The 20,740-nt window shown below is 40.2% G+C and overlaps 1 protein-coding gene across 6 annotated transcripts in view; it reads right to left on the bottom strand.

Moving 5' to 3' along the window:
* Positions 1–20,740, bottom strand: part of tll1 (tolloid-like 1) — a 61,733-nt gene that overhangs the window by 14,125 nt on the left and 26,868 nt on the right. For 5 of the 6 annotated variants that reach the window (XM_082535936.1, XM_082535937.1, XM_082535939.1 and 2 more), the window contains 13 exons: positions 19,243–19,416; positions 19,030–19,147; positions 16,171–16,349; positions 15,493–15,598; positions 14,206–14,330; positions 10,827–10,942; positions 10,474–10,576; positions 9,685–9,801; positions 9,297–9,442; positions 8,690–8,885; positions 8,455–8,580; positions 5,794–5,954; positions 5,500–5,680 (listed from right to left, as the gene is read on the bottom strand). In XM_082535936.1, the coding sequence (XP_082392062.1) occupies positions 5,500–5,680; positions 5,794–5,954; positions 8,455–8,580; positions 8,690–8,885; positions 9,297–9,442; positions 9,685–9,801; positions 10,474–10,576; positions 10,827–10,942; positions 14,206–14,330; positions 15,493–15,598; positions 16,171–16,349; positions 19,030–19,147; positions 19,243–19,416 (1,848 nt within the window). Of the gene's footprint in view, positions 1–4,246; positions 4,742–5,499; positions 5,681–5,793; positions 5,955–8,454; positions 8,581–8,689; positions 8,886–9,296; positions 9,443–9,684; positions 9,802–10,473; positions 10,577–10,826; positions 10,943–14,205; positions 14,331–15,492; positions 15,599–16,170; positions 16,350–19,029; positions 19,148–19,242; positions 19,417–20,740 lie in introns of those variants that run through there. The other variant, XM_082535940.1, reaches the window with a different exon arrangement.

Here is a 20,740-nt window from a genome sequence, read left to right as displayed (position 1 = left end):
GACTGAAAGCACGCGTGGCTGCTGAAGGGTCTCTTAATTAATGGGTAGGGTAGAACCACAGGAGTAAGCTTTGGGATGCACTTGGCTTTCTCTAATGATGGAAGAAACTTCAAACCATCTGCAGTGATTTATACAGCTATCAGATGGAAGTAATAACATCATGTTCATAACTTTCAACATGCATACACTCTAATGAACAGTCTCTGTTTATGTTATTCGTATTTTAGTGTAGAGAGACAGAATATCAACCAAAAATCCAGAAAAAAAAAACACATTACATAAAATGTATAAATTGATTTGCATGTCATTGAGTAAAATAAGTATTTGAATCAAAACAGTCTGATTCTGGCTCCCACAAATTGGCTGTGTGTCCATGTGGCACACAAATTACAAGATTGTAGACCTGCACAAGGCATAGTGAGCAACAACACCATCCGCAAGACGCTTGGTGAGACGTTGACAACTACTAGTGTGAATATCAGGAAATGGAAGAAACATAAAATGATCATCAATTGCACTTGGTCTGGTGCTCAAGTCAAGATCTTGAATCACAGGGTTAGGATGATCATGAAAAAGGTGGTAGATTTGGTAATGACCTGAAGACAGTTGGGACCAAAGTCACCAAGAACACCACTATTAACACACTATACTGTGCAGCACCAATGAGGTCTCCCTACTCAAGAAGGCATATGTAGAGGTCTGTCTTAAGTTTGCCCGTGAACATCTAATGATTCAGAAAAGGCTTGGGGGGGAAGTGTTGTCGTCAAATGAAATCAAAATCATACTCTTTGGTGTCAACTTCATCTGCCAAGTCGGAAAGAGGAGAAATGCTGAGTATGACCTAAAGAACACCATCCCCACAGTCAAGCATGGAGGTGGAAACATTATGGTTTTGTTTTTCTGCTAAGGGTACAGCAGGATTTCACTGGCTTAAGGGAACAATGAATGAACCTCCTTCCCTCAGCCAGAACACTGAAGATGGGTCGTGGATGTGTCATGACAACAACCCAAAAAATATCACCAAGGCAACAAAGGAGTGGCTAAAGAAGAAGCAAATGAATGTCATTCAGTGGTCTAGCAAGCCTCTTTTATGTAATGTGTTGTAATGTGTTTTTTCTGCATTTTCAGCTGATATATCTCTTGCTGCATTAAACTGAAACTATAGTAAAAGTGAGAGAGAGTTCATTTCTTTGGAAGTGAGCAAACTTGCAAATCCAGCGGGTGATCAAATAATTATTTGCCCAACTGCATGTCATAAACTGTATGATTTTTTTCAATTCATCATTCATTTTTGCTATGTGCTGATACATAAAAGATTTCATCATTCATCAACTGTATAGGGAATTGGTCAGAATCCAATAAAAACTTCTTAGTCACTTTTGGAACCTTTAAGCCTCTGTATTTATGTTTATACCCCACCATGGTACTTTACAGTCCCATCATATACTACATAATTATGTTAGATTATTATTGGAGCTACATATTGGTTGTACTGAGTAAAAGACTCCAATATATATGCAAAATATGAAAAAATATTCACAAGGTTAATATAAATTAAATAGTTTGTTTCATCATTCAATACACATTGCCTCAAAATTCAGAGTGAACATGTGGTGTCTTGCGAATGTTTTGGGAATCTGAAGAATCTGAATAGAATTTTAAAATAAGATTTGAACACCAAGTAAATGCGCATGCTACAGTATTGTTTGGTCTGTTCATCTTTTAGTCCATTGTTATGCGGTTGCTAGGTAACATGATGATGTTGATGAATATATCAAGCATCAATCAATTTGTTGCTATAAATTAGAAATTAGTTATTGTTGTGAAATGTCAATGATACAGTACCTTTCGGTGTTATAGATGCATAAAAGCTGCAAATGGATTATTTTATCCTCTTGGTAACTGGCAACATGATGACATCATAATGTCTGATATAGATGAGAACCTTCAGGGCTTAAGATGTACTTGTGTACCAATGTTGTTTGCACCACTCCCGATCATGTAAGAGGAGTTTTTAGGTAAACAGACACAGATTGTTTGTGTTATAGTAAAATGTTTGGCTTGGCACAGAGTTTGATCAAATTGATCCGGTTGCAGGTTAAAGGTGGAAACGTTTTAAAGTCCAAAAACAAACTCACTTCCCAATCATTTTCTCTCCCTCATACTCAATTTGTGGTGTCCTCTAACCACTTGGATTCACCACAGGATGGGCTGGGTGAGAACAAAGACTTTGGTGAGGCTGAATCCCGGGTGGAGGCGGAAGAAGCAACGGAAGGTTCGCTCTGCTCGGGGTTGCCACGTTAAGCGCGGAGACAGAAAGAGGCAGAGGAGGTGAGGATGGATTGCAGACCGCACAGGAAGACAGAGGATGTATGGGGAGAGTGTGGGAGCACAGTGTGTTTGTGACTGAGAGAGAAATAGATTCCTATAAAGAGATGTGAGATTAGACACAGACGCCAAGTCTCACTTCAACTTTGGAGCTTGTGAATCAAACTAGATCTGCTTTTAATGAAACCACTAAATCCTCTCTCTCTCCCTCTCTTTCTCCGTGTGTGTTTGTCTGTGTCTGCTGTGGTATTACAGTGCTATTGTGGGCTCAGTCTCACCCTATCACAGGCTAAGAAGCTTTGCGGTCGATGCTACACAGTGTTCATTGTAGTTGTCTTCAGGTCAAGCACAAAATGTCCACACGCACGCACGGGCAAACACACACGCACACACACACGGATTAGTAGTATGTGGGAGGCTGAGGGGACCTCCCTAAAGCTGCTGGCTGTTCACCAACCAAAAGCTATCCCTAAAAGCTTCTGACAGTAACTGAGCCACACAGCAGCTTTTAACACACAAGTACGCACATTATTCGTATCTGAGTAATTTCCTTTTGCAAGCCTGCCCCACTGAACTGTTTAGCTGTGTGTTAAAGGTGTGCTGCAGGTTAGTTGAATGCAGTTAACAGCTTTTCTTCCTCTGAAGTTGAAACTGTCCTGATTTTCTCTTCAAGTTTGCAGTAAATTGTTTGAGTAAAAAAGAGAAATCTGTATCATAACATCCAACAAATTTCTCCCTGAAACAGCAAGCGGGGAACATTTGTTGTATTTTTAGTGGAAAACCGGGCTGTGTCCCAATTTCATACTGTTTAAGACTGTCTTTGAGATTGCAGTTTAAAAAAAAATCAACGTACATATATTTGCATACGATAATCATGGCCCGGATTTATGAAAATACATGATGGTGACAATACTTAAACATTTTGGATAATAAAAAGCTTTTTTCACATCATGCATGCTATATTTCTTTTGGCCAGCTTTGATGGCACAGATTTGAGGGGTGTTGTTTCAGTTTGCACTGTGACCACATTCATTTCCATCTAGACTTGGATTTTTTTCTCCTGTATTGATGATGGGAGAGTCTTTTTCAGCGCATCCCAAACATTCTTAATGGGATTAAGGTCTGCACTCTGTGATTACCAAGCCAAAGAGTGATGTGTCATGCTTCCCAAACTGCTCTTTTACTCTTAGAGCCTGATGAATCCTGGCATTGTCATCTTGGAACCACCAACAAGGAAGTAAAAATCCGCTGATGGAAAAAGCTGACCACTAAGTGTATTCAGGTACTCAACTAACCTCATTTTTTTGCAGGGCCACATTACGCTGCTGAATCAAGACCTGACCAACTGAACCAAACCCAGATCATAGGACTGTAGCCAGAGGCTGGCAGTAGGGAGTATTGCTTCATTTGCCTCTCCTCTTACTCGCATCACTGTCCTACTTTCATTGTTCCAGAGTCCAGTCATTATGGTCTTCAGCAAACTGGAGCCACACTTCTTTGGTGAAGATGATGGTTCTGCATTATACTTCAAGGTCTTTAATAATGTGTAAACCTAATGCTTCTTGGTTCAGCAATCTCCATTTGTTTTATTTGCCTGATGCAAACCAATAACCCTTTCAATCCTTCTGAAAAACAATAACATGTTTTTCACAACCACAGGATATGTCTTCTAACATGGTTGGTTAAGCTCCTCACAGCATCAGTTATGGTTAAATAACCTGTTACCATCCAAAACATAGTAATCACTGCAGTAATTATCTAGTGTAAGTCTTAGTTTGCTTAGTTAACCAGGTGATGACTTGTTTTTGGACAGGTAGTGTATATTACTTTTCATTCAGTAAACAGTAAGTAGCCATATAGTACATTTATTTGCTGAATATTTTAGAACCTGTAAATTGATCAAACTCACCACTTTCCTCATTACTTTTTTCCATATTAGCTATCATGCAAACACTGTGTGACATAAAACAATAACTACACATTCATTATGGGTAATTCCATTATTTACTTTACTTACTAATTTTTTAAGGGTTTTCATTTAAGGCCTAGTTGGGAGCTTTAATTTGGATGACAGAAAGTTGTAGAATAACATCTCATAACTCCATATTATCACAATTTTAGTCCACCGAATCATAGATTTTATCAATAATTTGTACAATACTGGGACACAGAACGTTTCCTTCTGGAGCAGAATGGATAAAGAAAGGATCCACATCAATAAAGTAGGATCTATCCATTCCCTTAATTGACCAGAGCCAATCAGAGATCAATCCCGATTGTGAGGTCATGTTACCTCTGACCTTTGATGAGATTGCCAGCCTGGTGCCGACATGACCACGAGTTGAACTGACGCGCGTTACGTCCTGGCACGACTCAAACACAAACATACGCTCCTGACACTGTGCCAGTCTGTCTGAGGGGAGAGAGGGCAGAGAGCAGGGTGAGTGGAGGAAGCCAGAGAGCAGGTGGAGGCAGCATGAAAAAAAACAAAAAAACAGACAAATATGCAAACAGCTCTGCATACACATGAACATTTCACCAAATACTAAACCATGCAAACAACCTCAAATGAATTCACAGCAGAGGGAGATGGGGACACAAAATGAGGCATGTAGATGCTCAAACAAGAGTGTTTATAAGAGTGCTAATGCCTCCTAAAGCCACTACTTCTGCTCTGGACATTACACGGTTACCTAAATCTCTGCGGCACAGTCAGTGATGGCTTAGATATCAGTAGCAGTGTCTTTCTGCTTTTTTCCAAGCGAGTGTTTTACTTACCTAATCTAAACAATCTAAGCAATCCAGATTTTTTGGTGAGTGCAACATGACTGGAAAACTTTAACACAACACATGGCTAATTCTGACTAATCTCTCTTATTTCTCCTGTGTGCATCTCACCTTTAGACTGATATGTCTCGTTAGTCTAAACACTGAAACAGCTGCCAGCTTCAAAGGTTAAAATGTTTGCAGAAGGGGAGGATCAGTGTTCGGCATGAGTTTCTGGCAGTGTGACTGAATTCCAGTGGTGCCGAGCATGAAATACCAGAAACCGCCCCTGCACCATAATCCACTTCTCCTGTGTCCATCTTATTTAAAGACTCCTGACATTCCAGTAAAAAACAGGCCTGACACACACAGTCTCACACACGCTGAGTCACACGTGTGTTTTACCTGAGAAGAAGTGAGCTTTAAAGCCTTTCTTAGAAACGGTGTTGTCCGACTTGAACTCAATCCTCATGTTGTTGTACTGAGAGGTGATGACCTCCGGGACCTCGGTACCACAGTATTTACCATGCAGCTTAGAGTCGGATGAGAGGCCGCTGCGCACTTCTACGTAGTCGTATTTACACACCTAAACAAACAGGCAAGGCTCTTGTAACATACAGTCACGAGGTGGCTGCTATTTTTACCTGCTTCCTTTCTCTCTCACTGAAATGTTGCATACAAATACATGGACGCACTCACCTCGTTGCCTTCAAGCTCGAACGCTTCAAACTGCATGGAGATGCGATACTGAGTGGGCGCCACCACCTGCCACACGCAGTTTTTGTTGGGTGGGTACTCTTTAGGCCAGCCAGGTGTGCTAATGGTCCCATTTAACTTTGATAGAAGACCACCACATGCCGCTGGAAACACACAGGTGTAATCAGTTAAGAAAAGACACAAATTCAAGCTTTTTTTGCCTTCATTTGACAGTTGAAATGAACAGAGGAAACTGATTCTGTGTAAAGTAAGTTTTTTTCATTATTATAAAAACTTTGGGATGCACCTTCTCATTGAATTTAGTTTGAAAAGCTGCTTGAAAAAAAGACAGCAGAGAGTATCTGAAAAAAGTTGAATCACTACATTTACAGTTGTAGTCAAAAGTTTGCATCATGATCAACTGAAGTTTGCAGCTGCCCAAACTAATGCCAGTTTTATAGTCAGACCAGACAAAGGCTGAGATATTTGTCTATTCACAATGTGAATAGATGTATGTTTGAGGGACTTTCAAATCTAAGACCTTTGTACTAACTGTGAAGCACGGTAGAGGCACCATCATTGTCTGGGGCTGTTTTGCTGCCAGTGGTACTGGGATATTGCAAAAAAGCGGATGAAATAATGAAGAAGCAGGACTACCTCCAAACTCTTCAATGTTACCTACAATCAGGATGTAGACAATTGAAACTTGAGTACAACTGGGTGTTCCAACAGGAAAATGATCCCAAACACACCTGGGATCATTCCACAGGTTTTGGAATGAAGAAAGCAGGCTAATATTAAGCTTCTGGAACAGGTTTCCCAAACCAACCAACCAATTTAAAGGAAATCTATCAATTTTGCCAAAAACAGTGATCATCTATCAAACCAGAATCATGCCAGAAGCTTGTTGATGGCTACTAAAAGTGTTTTGTCAAGGTGCAGCTTGCAAAGAGATATTTAACCAATTATATATTTGATCCCGTATGTTTGCTTTTGACCCAGTGTGGACTGAAGAAACTCCAAAATAACTTCAAACGTATACACCCTATATTTTTAAAAGGAAAAGAAAAAGAGAACAGAAAGAAATCATTAAAAGCCATTAAAGTTCATTCTTAGATCCATTTGTCGTGGTATTTATGCCCATGATGAATGTAAGTAAACTTCTCAGCACAACTGTATATGTTTTATTATGAAGCACCAGGAATCTCCAGCGTCAAGCAGAAGTGAAATGATGTTTTGGTCACTGTTACAACTACTACAACATGACATGATTTCACTTCCTTCAACAGCAGGATTTTTTTTAAATGACAGGTTAACCTTTTTTTTTAAAGAAAAGGTCACTTACTATTAGAGGAAATATGGCATTGATGTAACTAATTATAAGGCAACAGCAATGCTGTTATGCTATTATCAAAAATCTTATATTAAGAATGCTATAGCTAGCTAGCCCAAGGTGAGCATACATCAGGTGTCAGACAGATATGTTACCATTTGATTTTACTCGAACAGTTTAACCTTCCACATTTTTGAAATGCTCCAAAAATTAAAAGGATGTTTTATTACCTTTTCATCTTTGCTGGTTAACACAGACTAGAGAAAAAACTGATCAAATTCACTTTGCTTCTCTATGGCAATCGAGTAGCAATTTTTAAGGGGGATCGTTTCCATGCATGCTAATCACTGTATAAATAAGCAATGAGTAATCTAGGTACCTTAAATATAAAAATGTTTTATTATTGTCTCTCTTTTATGACAGCTACTTTCAAGCACCTGTAGTCCAAAACCTAAGCTAAAGAGGCGTAAACGTCAGCTGCATGTCTGTGCCCCGGAGAGTCACTGCACTACAAACACCTGCAGTTCCACAAATTCTGGTCGGTCCCCCAAAACCTTTACCACAGAAATATCCAGGTTTACGCCCTGATACAAATAACAGCTTCAGTCTCTAAAGCTATTTTTCTTCAAAACTGTGCTTTATTTTAACTCACTGCTTTTTGTGTTATTAGGGGCGGGGTCTGTTTGAGGCTTCACTGTTTTTAATTTAAAACTCTGAAATGCCTCTTAGCTGTGTTTGTCTGTCGGAATACTCTCGAGGGAATTGTCAGATAAATAATATTCCTTGTTGTGTGAATCACTGTGCTAACAGCCTGACCAAGAAGTCCAGTTTATTTCACTGAGTGTAATCTAGTAGTATTTTAATTTAATTTATATGTTAGCACTAATTAGCGGGCATCTTTATCTGTGCATGTTGTGTAACAACATGTGTGACTTTATAGGATACTCACAAAACACCTGCCTCATCTAAGTCTCTCCTGACTGTCTTTTGACCACCAGATGTGTACAAAAATGTGGCTACTTCTCTGAAGAAATACTGAAAGGCATCAATTTAAGTTAATTTCACTAGAATAGCTTTAATTTCCTTCACTCTCAGAAGTGGTTTGGTTATTTGTTTCAATATGTTGCTCATTACAGAGTAATCTTGAGGGATTACAGGGCAAAGCATGTGGCCATGAGTCAGAAAGATGTTTTTTTCCTGTTGACGGCGACCATTCGGATGTTTTTTAGTTTATTTTGCCAAGTAACATTCACATCCTACAGAAACACAATACAGAGGAATGCACATAGAAGCAGGAATGCAGCGTGCCAGGCACACATACTAACTGTTACCTTCACAGCTCTTCTTGTCAGGGGCTAGTTCATAACCTGGGTCACAGGCACACTTGAAGCTGCCGAGAGTGTTTACACACCTCTGTTCACATCCACCATTGTCTGGCTTGGCACACTCATCATCCTCTGAAAACACACATACACGTCAGAGTGCATAACAAATGCTTTGTGAAAACACAATCAACTGACGCACAGCTTCTCTTTTTCTCATAGTCTCACACACACACACACACACCTTTGAAAAAGTTAGCAGCAAAGCCGGCCTTGTTTACAGTCCCATCTGAGACAAACTTCATCCACAGCGTGTGTGAGGTAGAGCGCACGTCCTCGGGTTTGTCGTAGCCACAGAATCGCCCAATCAGAGGGCTTGTTTCGAGCGGGCCATCCCGAACTTCCAGGTAATCGTAAGCGCAGCTGTCGTGCCTCTCGATCTGCACCAGAGGTATGCACAACAAAAACAGTGAGATACACGAAACATCGTCCTTTTTACATCGAATCACGGCTCATGCTTAATCGTCTCCCTGCATCGTAGTTCATTTTTCCCTCTTAATCTAAGCTAAACTGAAAACACGACCTTTGACCTTACCCATGTGGAGTCAGATTGAGTCGTTTAGCAACCTGACATTTCAACAGCATTCAAACTACAAAACTAATCCTCCGCCGCCTGCTGTGTGTCCCTGCACACTCACACAGACACACACATGCATGCACCACTACATTTATTAACTTCTTAGCAGCTCTACAAGCGTGAAATTTGACCCAGATATTCCTAAGCACAAGCACGGGATACACATAAATGCATGCACAGAAAGGCACACACACACACAAAAGGAGTGAGTCACCTCGAAGGCCTGGAAGCTGAGCCCAACGTTGTATCCCTCAGATACAGCGATCCTCCACACACACTCTTTGGAGGGTCTGTAGTCATCAGGATAATTGGGAGACTGAATCTGCCCCGAGTCCTTGGTGATTTCCCCTCCACAGATCGCTGCACCGGGGAAGACGAGAGGAGAGAGAAAGGTTGGGTGTGCATCAGCTGCACTGACTAAAGACACCTGAAACACAGTCTGTGTACACTATGAATAATGAAAGCCCCGAGATAACTCACAGAGCACATAAGGTCATCAAATTCACAGGCTGGAATTATTATTCACAGTAATTATTAAAGGTCTCTGGATTCGAGTGTACGAATGCTTTTATTTGTTAGTTTGTTTGAATGAAGGCGTTTACCTTCGTAAATGGCAGCGAAGCCTTTTCCTACCCAGTTGCTGCTGCTGCGGAACTCAATCCACATCCTGCTATCAGTTGAAATCAAGACGTCGGGAACTTTATCTCCGCAAAACCTGCCTGTGAAACACACACGCAAAAGCAAACCCTTTAAGTCGTGTCATTCAGTGACTGCTGGGGCAATGCAACTCACAGCTGACAACATGACACTGTTACAGCCTCCTCGTTCATTTCAGTGCGATCGCTGCAGCTGGCAGAAAAAAATAAAGTCATCTGCCACTTAGAATGTACAGGCATTCACACTGTGTAAGTAGAGTGCACTATAGTGTGTCTACACGTATGTGTGTTGTAATACAACAGCATACTGTGGAAGCATGAAGACAAGAAGAGAAAACTATATTGCTGCTGCAATACTTTTGCCTCAGAGGAGTTTAAACAGCTGTGAAGCATCTTGTTATCTCATCAACTTTCACCTGTATTTCCTCGCATGGATTTCACATAACACCATTATGTGTGTTAGTGCAGATTGTATTGATGTATACAATTAGCGCAGTTGTCAATCCTAACACAGCCTTAAGAGCAATTAAATGAGTCAAGAGGAGTTTAAAAAGCCTGTTATCTATTTTAGAAAATTGCTCCTGCTTCTTAATCTCGGAGTTTTAAAAGCCAAGTGGAGTGGAGGAAAAGTGAGCTGCCACAAGCTAAAAATAGGAGTGAAGTTACTCATTAACTTAGTCAGGGAGTAATAGAGTAATTAATTTTAAGGCAGTCAGCCTGCTTCCTGCCTCTTACCAAGCAGCGGAGCTTTCCTCCAGTATCCATCTCGAACTTCAATGTAGTCATACCAGCACAGACTGCTTTTGTACAGATCCATGGTGGTGAAGTTCAGAACAATCTGGCAGAGCAAAAATATGGAAAAACAACAACAACAGCAAAAACGTGTTTAGTAAGTTTAGTACAGATCTGTTCATTGAAGATAAGGAGAGTGAGAGGACAGGAAGAGTGGCCTACCTGCAGTGTTAAGACTTAATCAATATCCAGTCACTCTGGCAGAGGTTGCTTATTTTTTATTGGCTTTGCATGCACATTCACTACACTGTAGGGTGCTACTGAGTGTGTGCGCATGCATGTGTGTATGTGCGCACCTTTTCTCCAGGTGTGACAGATATTCTCCAGACACAGTGTGTGTATGAAGGGTATCCATTGGGGTAACCAGGAGATGAGAAGTTGCCTGTTGACTCTTGGAGCGTCTCCCCACATGCTGCAATACACACACACACACACACACACACACACACACACACACACACACACACACACACACACACGCACACACACACACACAAATGGAGTTACATTTTTGTGGCAAACCCTGCCATCGTGTGCAGTCCTTTCAGCTTTGTACTGATGGTTTACAATCGGTACATTACTAAAGAACACATGGCTCTCATATTTATTATTACTCTCAACCGTCACAAAATGTTTTAAGTGCCATTTTAAGTAAATATATTTCAGGCTATTTATTCAAAACAATAGCATCAGACATGCTCTGTTTGTGAGCCATTTATGTGTATATTATCTGATGCATCCATATGGAAACTGTTAGACATTATTTCTGACGTAGAAACAAACTCGCGTTCCGTGTTGCTTTTGGCTTCTTTCAGTTTTGCATGTAGGAGGCTACATTTTTTTGTCCCTGTGTGCATCCGTGTTCATGTGAGGTCCAACCTCAGTCATGAAGCCCTTTCACCATTTAGCAGAATTAAACATTCCTCAGTAGTAAAGTCACTGACTGTAAGTGAATAGAAGTGGCAAACTTTTAATTCATCACATAGGAAAAGAACAACAGGGCTGAATGGAAAAAACAAACCCGCTGCTTTTCTCTCTTTATCCGTCATCTTGAGTTCAGTGCTGTCACTCTCTTTCAAAAGGAGGTTAGCCAAATGTGCCCCTCCAATCCCATGATGCATGCTGTTTTCCCCCCACAATGCCCTGGGGCTCTGTTCATCTGTCAGTGAATATGGTATCACTCAAATATGACCTTATAAGGCTGAAGTTGTATCTGTTTGCAGCTGAGACCCACTAACACAGACTTGCTCACTATAGACAATCAAAATTATTAATGGTATGTATGCATATAGTACTGAGCCACCCATCATTTCTTGATATTTTGCTAGGAAAATAGGAAATAGGTGTGTACTGTTTTAATGAGGTTGAATGTCAGTATTTGGTGTGACCAGTTTTTTCTTCAACACAGCCTGAACCCTCTTAGGCAGCTTTCTAGTAATTTCTTTAGGTAGTCTTCAGGAATAGTTCTCCAGCATTCTTGCAGGACATTCAAAGCTTTGGATGTTGGCTGCCTTTTGTTCTGTTCTCTGTCAGAATGATACTGCTTCAGTAATGTTGAGCTCCCGGCTCTGGGGAGGCCGATCCATGACTGAAAGTGTTCTGTTGTGGATTTTGCTTTCAGATCAACTTTGCCTCCTATGTTGATCTTTAGAGTTATATTAAGTTAGTTTGATGTCTTTTAAACTGTAATATATGTGTGTGTTCAGGTGTAACAGTAAATGAGACTACATTTACATGTAGGTATGGCTCTGAATCTTGTGTAGTGTGTGCACTGATCCTTTAAATTTGTGAGAACACACTTACATCAAATGACCACCGCCATCCATTGTGGTTCTGTGTAAACTGCTGGCATACACACATGTCAGATCTCACACGTCTTAAGTAGGCCCGAGTGACAAATTTCACATTAGTTGGCTGAATTATCTGACACGTCATAGACTTGGGGATGAAACACATTTGAATTCATCAATCCATAAGAACTGTTACCACTGACTTTCATTCCAGTTCTTGTGTAATTTGGCAAACATCAGCCTTTTCTCTCCATTTTCCTTCCTTAAGAATGGCTTCCTGACAGCCATCCTTCAACTGAGAGCATTTCTGGTGAGACTGGGTAGATGGATCAACTAAAAGTCCAGCTGCAGGTCCCGTGTCAGCTCTTCGCTGGATTGTTTATATTACTATTTAGTGAATCCATGAGTTTCAGATACTTTTTTTTCTTTTTCTTTTTCTGTCCTCTACTTATTCAGTTTCCTCAAATTATTTAGGGACACACTGCAGAGCAAGTTTTCAGCTTATGTTTTTAATTAGCACATTATTAGTGCAAAAATACTATTTTATGCCTTAAAACACAATCTGAACTCAAACTGTGTTATCATTGGCGTTTCTTCATAGATTGAAATAAAGACATGGGACATTTGCAAAGGCACATTTTTATGCTTAAATGATTAATAGATCAGTTTTAAGTGAATTAACCAACACAATTCCTCTGAAAATGGTCAGGTACACAGACTGGACTAAAAATGAGTTGTTAAAAAGCAGCTAATGTCCAATAAAATAAATCTTTGAAAGAAATTAAAAATAATTTTAAATTATTTTTTAAATAAAAAAATATTTAATTTTCTAATTTCTCCTTAAACTGGCTCCTTGAAAGCAAAATGCAAAGAAATGAAGAGCAAATCACAACTTTTCCACAGTACTGCATATGTCAGCAGTAATATAGTAACAGAATACATACATTAATAAAATAAAACTGTGGTTTTATTTAAATATGTTATTTATTGTGTCCCACACTCCGTAGATCATGAAGCACAGAGCTTATTGTGTTCAGTGTTCAGTTATTCAGCCAACTACTCCACAGTACCTTCATCACATACCTCCTATAGCTGAAGTTTGCCTGCATACATGGCTGGACTTTGGTGTGCTGTTGCAAATCGCACAATAACACACTGCACTTAACAGTTTATAGATATCCAGGTGCAAGTGCAGAAATAGGATCATTAAAGGATCAGTAAATTTTACTGTGTTTCTACAATGAAACCAGAGCAGCTCTTCTGTCTGTAATGCTGACTCTTTTGCTTTAGAGATACGCATTGATTTTGCTGCTGTCAATTTGTGAGAACAGTACACGTAATCAAAATGACCAACACCATGCCAACAGTTTGGCATGCATACTCGTCAGACCTCACATCCAGGCCCGGGTGACGATTTTGACATTAGCTGGCTGAACTGATGATGCCTCATAGACTTGGGGATGGAACTGTGTTTGTGCGTCTGTGTGTTTTCATATGTGGTCAAAAGTAATGGCATCATTTGCAATTATAAACCTTTGTGACATCGCTGCACTTCATTGTGAGAACAGATCCAGATCACATTAGAACGACTCACCGGGGACCAGAGGAACGCCAGACAAGCACGGGCGTGCACTTGAAATGTGTGTGTGTGAGAAAAAGACACTGAAAAAATGGAGGGAAGCATCACATGAAAAAACAAAACATGTTACTCAATTTCATGTCCAGACCCTGGAGAATGGAGGGCCGGGCCGGTCTTACGCCAAAGACGTAAGCAGATAAACAGAAGTAATTTTTTAGGTACGCGCTATGACGACAGCACTCACATTCACTGACGCACACAAACATGCACAGACACACTGCAGACTGAAAGTAAAAGCATCTGTACCTGGACATCTATACAGCTTTCTTGCCTGTGCAATGTCTCCTTTACTGAGCCTGGTCCGCTGACCAATTGCAGGCCGGACCCCATTTTCATCTCTGGATGGAAGGATGGTGTCGAGGAACATCCCGCTTCAGCGAAGAGAAAAGAGACAACATGTCATTGCAACACATCAGTAAAATTAAACAACAATCTAACAGTATGGACAAGCAAACAATTTTCACCCAACCATTGCAGTTTTGTGTTTTCTCTAACATGTGCATTGGAACTGACTGGGGAATGGGAGGGCTTATATAAGCGGGTATGGCGCAGATTAAAAAGCATCCTCAGTCGGAAAAAATGTAAAGTAAACCCATGACACTTTCTGCTGCCAAATCCAAACTTTTTTCACCATTTTAAATGGTGCAGATGTATAAAAAAATTGGAAAAGATTTCTTAATTCTGAAAGGCTTCCATCAGCTTCACTGCATCATGTAAACACATCTGATTTCAGATGAAGTAAATGTGCTATAGTTGTCAAAGTCAACACAAGCACAGCTCAGTAGGGCACAAATATGCTTCAAATGCAAAGTAAATCATAAAATCATAAAAGTTGCAAAGCAAAAACAAACAGTATGAAATACATGACATGGTAATGACAGGTGAAAATAGTTTGCGTTACAATAAAGTTTGGCATTTTCACTCATGCGCTTTTCTAGACGCCCCTCTGAGCTTCATTTGACATTATAAACTTGCGCAGCAATCAGACTGGACATTAAACGAGCTTTAGCCTGCCAGCTACCTAGTGTAAGCAATGTATGATGCCCAGCTGAACAGAATTGTGCAATCAGGTTGTTTTAAAGCTAGAGCTCTGTGTCCTGCTGCCTCAAGCAGCAGCATCTCCTGAATCAAATGGAGCATTTATGGTAGTGGGAACTACTTCCTGCTGTGTACTGCATGTGAAAAAGATCAACTTTGGACAGGGTCCCAACCTGATTCTCCTGAGGTTATGTAGCGATCATGTGAGAAAGAAGCTTTTGACATGTGGGTAGGACACCTAAAAATTGTTAATTGGCAATTATACCAACGCTGGTTCACAGTGTTTCTTGTTGTGTTACTATGTGAGTAACACAACAAGTGAGGTGTTTAATTTATGCATAGCTGATGTTTGCGCACGGAAAGACAGACTGGAGCTAATATAATAAAACCAAACAAAACAACAACAGCACAACACAGAAAAAGCCCAGACTTTACTGTTAATAACTAAATCAATCTTGGCATATCATAATCTTTGAAATTCAAACCACTGCTTACCGTGAGAAGGTGTTCCTGGCGTAGTGCATGATGCTATCAAAATCATATGGCTCCCCAAGAGAGTTCACCTCCCCTGGCTCCATCTTGAGGAAGTTATATTCCTGGCCTGGGAACCAGAAATTCCACGCACGCCGTACAAACACACACATACGCACAAATATTTGCACACATGCAGATGTAGCAGCATGAGGAGGTTTTAGTTTGATCAACAGTCAGACTGTAACTACTTAGTTTGCTTTCATAAGTGCAAAAGCAAACAGCCTGCGCAACACATCTATAAAAAAAAATAAAATGACTAAATGTGAACAGAAAGGGTATCTTGGGGCTTTTATTCAAATACTTAAAGTCCAGCAGAGCAAAACTGGTGAAAGCTCTGATTTGCTTCTAAATAAAGCCGTGGGTCAGGTCTGAGATACTGCTGTGTGATATGATTTCACACCTGTCAGATTACACTGTGGTGCAGAGAGGTGTGTTTGAGCAGAAGTGACAGACTGTGGTGAGAGCGGTCCAGGTGACTTCACAGTCATTAAAAGGCTCATTCACACTCACTCAGCTTCTAGACTGAGTGTGAATTTGGAAACGCACACACTCGGTCTAGAAGCGTTGCTGTTTGTCTGCGTCTAGAAACAACCTGAGTGATCCCAGCAGAGACCACAGGTGTCTAATAATAGGTCTCACCTGGTTGGATGTTATCCCGGATGATGGTCACGTGATCGTCACGGTCGGGCCGCGTGTGTTCGTGCCAGAAGCCAATGACGTGGCCCAGTTCATGCACCACAATGCCAAACTTGTCACAGTTCTTTCCTATGGAGATGGCCTGGGGCCCGTTTCCACGACGACCCACATAGGAACAACACCTAATGAGGATTAGTAGGAAGTTGATAGCAGAGAGATAGGTAATTTACTACACAGTTGGCAGTGGAAATAAGAATCTGCAGTGTTATGTTCAAGTAACAATAAACGCACACACACACACACACAAGCGCACACACATCTTTTCAGGATTTCCTGGCCTCCACTACATCCACAAGAGGAAAAGCGGCAGGATTTAGGTACATAAAACACTCTGATAATGCTGCGGTTTCATAACCCAACGCTGTGAGAATTCACATATCGCTGTTCAGAACGCACGCATGCACATAGAAACACACACACACACGCTTTCCTTCTCTTTTGCTGGGTAGCAGAGACATTCGTGCCAGGCTAACAAATCTGATTAAAGTTATCCAGTGAGCTGATTGCACGGTAAGGATCAGGAGTCACTGGAGTAGATACAGTCTCATTCTCTGCTTTTTTGGGTGGGGGGGTGGAGGGGTGGAGGGAAATCGTCAGTAAATTCATACAAACACACAACAGATGTACATGTACTGTGGTTATGTGTGCATTTTTATTTTATGTTTCCTTGTTTGTCTGATTTACACACATCCACACTGCACATCCAACCTGCAGGGTACTTAGACGTCAGCTTAAAGTGCCTAATGCAGCCAACCAATCACAGAACACGAGCAAGTGACATCACCAGTTAACACATAGATATTTTCCTCACCTGCTGGTTTTTACATTTAAAAGCAACCTCATTTGGACTCATCCATGTATAACTTTTTGAGCTTCATCAGGCAACAAATATTATGGTTTGAAGTATTTTTGATGCTTGTGGCTGCACGGCTGGAGATATCAAAAATGCAATTTCTTTATTGGAAAATTATAAAGATGTCTTTCACAATTTCAGAAAAAGAAAACCACAAGTTAAATTCCTTCTTTACACAAAAACACTGTCCAAAAACTTCACATATAAATTACAATTGCTCTAAAATTGGAGACGTTTATTGTCTCCCATTAACTTTTCCTTTAAATGTGCTTCAGTGCTTTTGATTCATGATGCCATGGACACATTTTAGTCTACGAGGTTTGATACCACAGTCTGTTAACATGTTTGCGAGAAAATTTCCAAAGGTACAGAGAGTCTGCAAGCAAGCATGTGATTGTATTTAATTCTCCAGCCATAAAAAAAAGTGTTTCAAGATGTGACTTTGCCACAGTCAACAAGGGTATTATAACTAACTCAAACCAAAAGAGAAACCAAATTAAAACTACAAAAAAATATTGCAAGAGACACTAAAAGAATCCTAAACTGAATTCCAAATTTATTTATTTATTTTTTTAAATCAAATTTGACTCTACACATCTACAGCTTGAATGTTGAGGTAAGGTTACATTTCTCAATGCATCAAAATAATTGATCAAATAAGTGTTAAAAGTTCAAATGACTCAGCAGTCAGAAGCAAGTCTTAGAAAATGTTATGATCTTCTTTTTAAATTTGGTCAAATTTTTTGGGATGTCGTGTCTGTGACCCAGCTAGGCTGTGATTGTAAAACTTGGTTCAATTTTAATAATAAAAGCCGCTATAAACTATATTAAACGTGGGTGTTGATTTACCTCACTGGGTTGGGCAGGTAACCCAAGGCTAATGCAAAGGCACTGGTTTCTTTCGTATTGCAATAAAAACTAAAAAGGCCTCAAATATGTAAATATTTTTAACTCTAACTGAACAAAGACAAAAAAATACATTAAATTGTATTTATACAGCACCAAATCACAACAACAGTCACTGCAAGGTACTTTATATTGGTAAAGACCCTGCACTAATGGAGAGAAAACCCAAACAATCAGATGACTCCCTATTAATAATACTTGGTGACAGTGGGAAGGAAAAACTCCCATTTAACAGTTAGAAACGGATAAAAGAAAAAAGAAAATGGAACTATAATAACACTGACAAGGATGCGGTGAAACCAGCAGGTACTGGATATTTGGTCTTGAATATTAACTTTTGAATGTGTCTGTTCTGTTAACCACAATAACCGCTAATAATAATCGATGTACACATACTGTAATAACTACACAGTCTCTTAATGTAAACTTTTGTGGTGCTAGCAGAACATTGGATAAAAAAAAATCTATATATTGTGAAAATCCTTGTTTCAAAAACATGAATTAAAATTTTTGTTACTCCAAGTCAAAAGCTCCAATTTTGCATCTATAAAACACTTTGTCATATAAGCAAAAGCTGGAACGAGTGAGAATTCTGCATTTTGACATTATTAATACTTGTTAAATAAGAATTGTTTCTAGGTCATTTTTACACCAACTCTGTAAAGTCACAGTTGGAGCTGGATATCCTACTCTTTCAACCATGTGCACAACACTGTCTCAGAGCGATAAATGCCCTGATCTCAGGCACCCTACAACCTCCCATCCAGTCAGTTGAAGTGTCACCACTGTACAAACACACTCTGACCCACCGTGCTGCCACTCGACAGAACAATGCCCTTCTCCAGAATATGAACAAAAAAACTGCACGAACATACAAACACTTAAGCCAAGCGCCGTGATTGGTGGGATGGGGAAACAGGAGCAGGACAGGAAGGAAAGTAGAGCTATTGTTGAGTGACCACATCGTCTCTCTGTGTGACAAGGTCACTTGTGAACTCTAGGTACACACACAATCACAAACAGACACACATTTCCAAACCAACCCGCAGGGTCTGTAGGTGAAGACTATGTAGCTTTCTTCATCTGTCTTCTCAATGAAAGTCACGCATGTCTGTTTCTCCCAGTGGCGCATGGCCTGCTTGAACATGGCCCTCTGACTGCCTGAAACACACAAATTTTACATCCTCCTTTTACACAATCACTCATGAGTGTGTGATTTACTGCTGATCGGGCAGCCGTCCAGCGGAGTTGCTTACCAGTGAAGTTTCCTCCTATGACGTAGGGAATGACTCCTCCAGGCCATATCCTCTCAGCTCGGGAAGTGGCTGCTCGAGGAATACGAGTTTTCACAAACTTTCCATTCTTCCCAGCTTTCCCACTTTGGCTCTTTGGACTGGCAGCTCCCTTGCTGTCATTTTTGGGGAGATAATCTAACAGAATGGTGAGAGGAAAAGTCACAGTTAATTAAGTGTTGTGTTCAAACCTAATAAATGTTATAAATATGAGGTCATAAATGTGCTTCCACAGTATTGGATAATGATGCTTCTTGTTATATTTGACCTTTCACAGTTTGTTTTAAAGGCCCACAGTAATAAAACTCAAACAGACATAATTTAGTTATGCTAATGCAATGCAGCTTTTTACATTTACATTGAGTCAAGTTCTAAAAATAAAAGTATAGCAAACTTTCAGTGGTGCCAGATATCAGTGTGTAGACCAGAGGTTGTGTTGCAGCTTTGTCAGGTCTATCAACACTTGGAAGAACTGAAAACAAGTAAACTTGTAATGGATTCAGTCTCTAGATCTGCTTCTGGTGTCTTTATTTCCTCATTGTGAAGTACTTCATTTGCCTAAACAGCAAAACAGGCTTTTAGGGTTTGATGAAATTTCAATTTAAAATCATCCCAGAAAGATGAGCAAGTTGTCTGAGGATTCTTGGAAGGAAAAGGCACTTTTCTAACAAGCTACCATGGTTGTTACTTTCTACGATGTGATTATTTGGTGCTTCTTCTAGAAAAATCAGCTTGTCACTGATTTGTGGTATGACTTTGGTTTTCATGAGTGGGCCCTCATAAAAGTTTATGGTGTAGTTACAGCCATGTGAAAAAGAGAGCTTTCACAGCAATCTGTGAAACATGACATATTTCACTGTGTCACAAAGCAAAACTAAACAGCAGAAGCAGAGGGTGAAAAACGTAGTACAGCCTTACTGCTTCTATTGGAATTAAGGGTTGAAATAGCAGCCAGGCGCTGCTAATTAAATGCACTCAAGTAACTGATCATGAGAAAGTGTGAGCACCTCCATAAAACCAGAACTTTCGGCAGTCTGGAGCATTCAGCTGTGTACTAACGAAGTGCCACAACCTGGATGACCCCACAACGCTTGGACTGCAAAAAACCCAAGAGCTACATCTGAGACTCTACAGGCCCCAAAGTGTTAAACGTTAAAGTTCATGACAGTTACACTTAGAAAGAGAACAAGTATGGCTTGTTTAGAAGGCTCTCCAGGAGAAACCCCAAAACTTATAGAACAATGTCTTTTACACAGATGAAATTAAAATGAAGATGGTTACCCATAATGCACAGCACCACATTTGGAGAAAACCAAATACAGCATATCACCAAAAAACACCTCACAGCAGCTGTCACCACTGTGATGGAGCAGTGATGATTTGGGCTTGTTTTGCAGCCACACAGCCTGGACACCTTGCAGTCACTTAGTAGACCACGAACTCCAGTATACAAAAGTATTCT

The sequence above is a fragment of the Aulonocara stuartgranti genome (assembly GCF_965226115.1).
Source record: "Aulonocara stuartgranti genome assembly, chromosome: 6".
Lineage (NCBI taxonomy): Eukaryota > Metazoa > Chordata > Actinopteri > Cichliformes > Cichlidae > Aulonocara > Aulonocara stuartgranti.
This window is presented reverse-complemented; position numbering and strand designations above follow the sequence as displayed.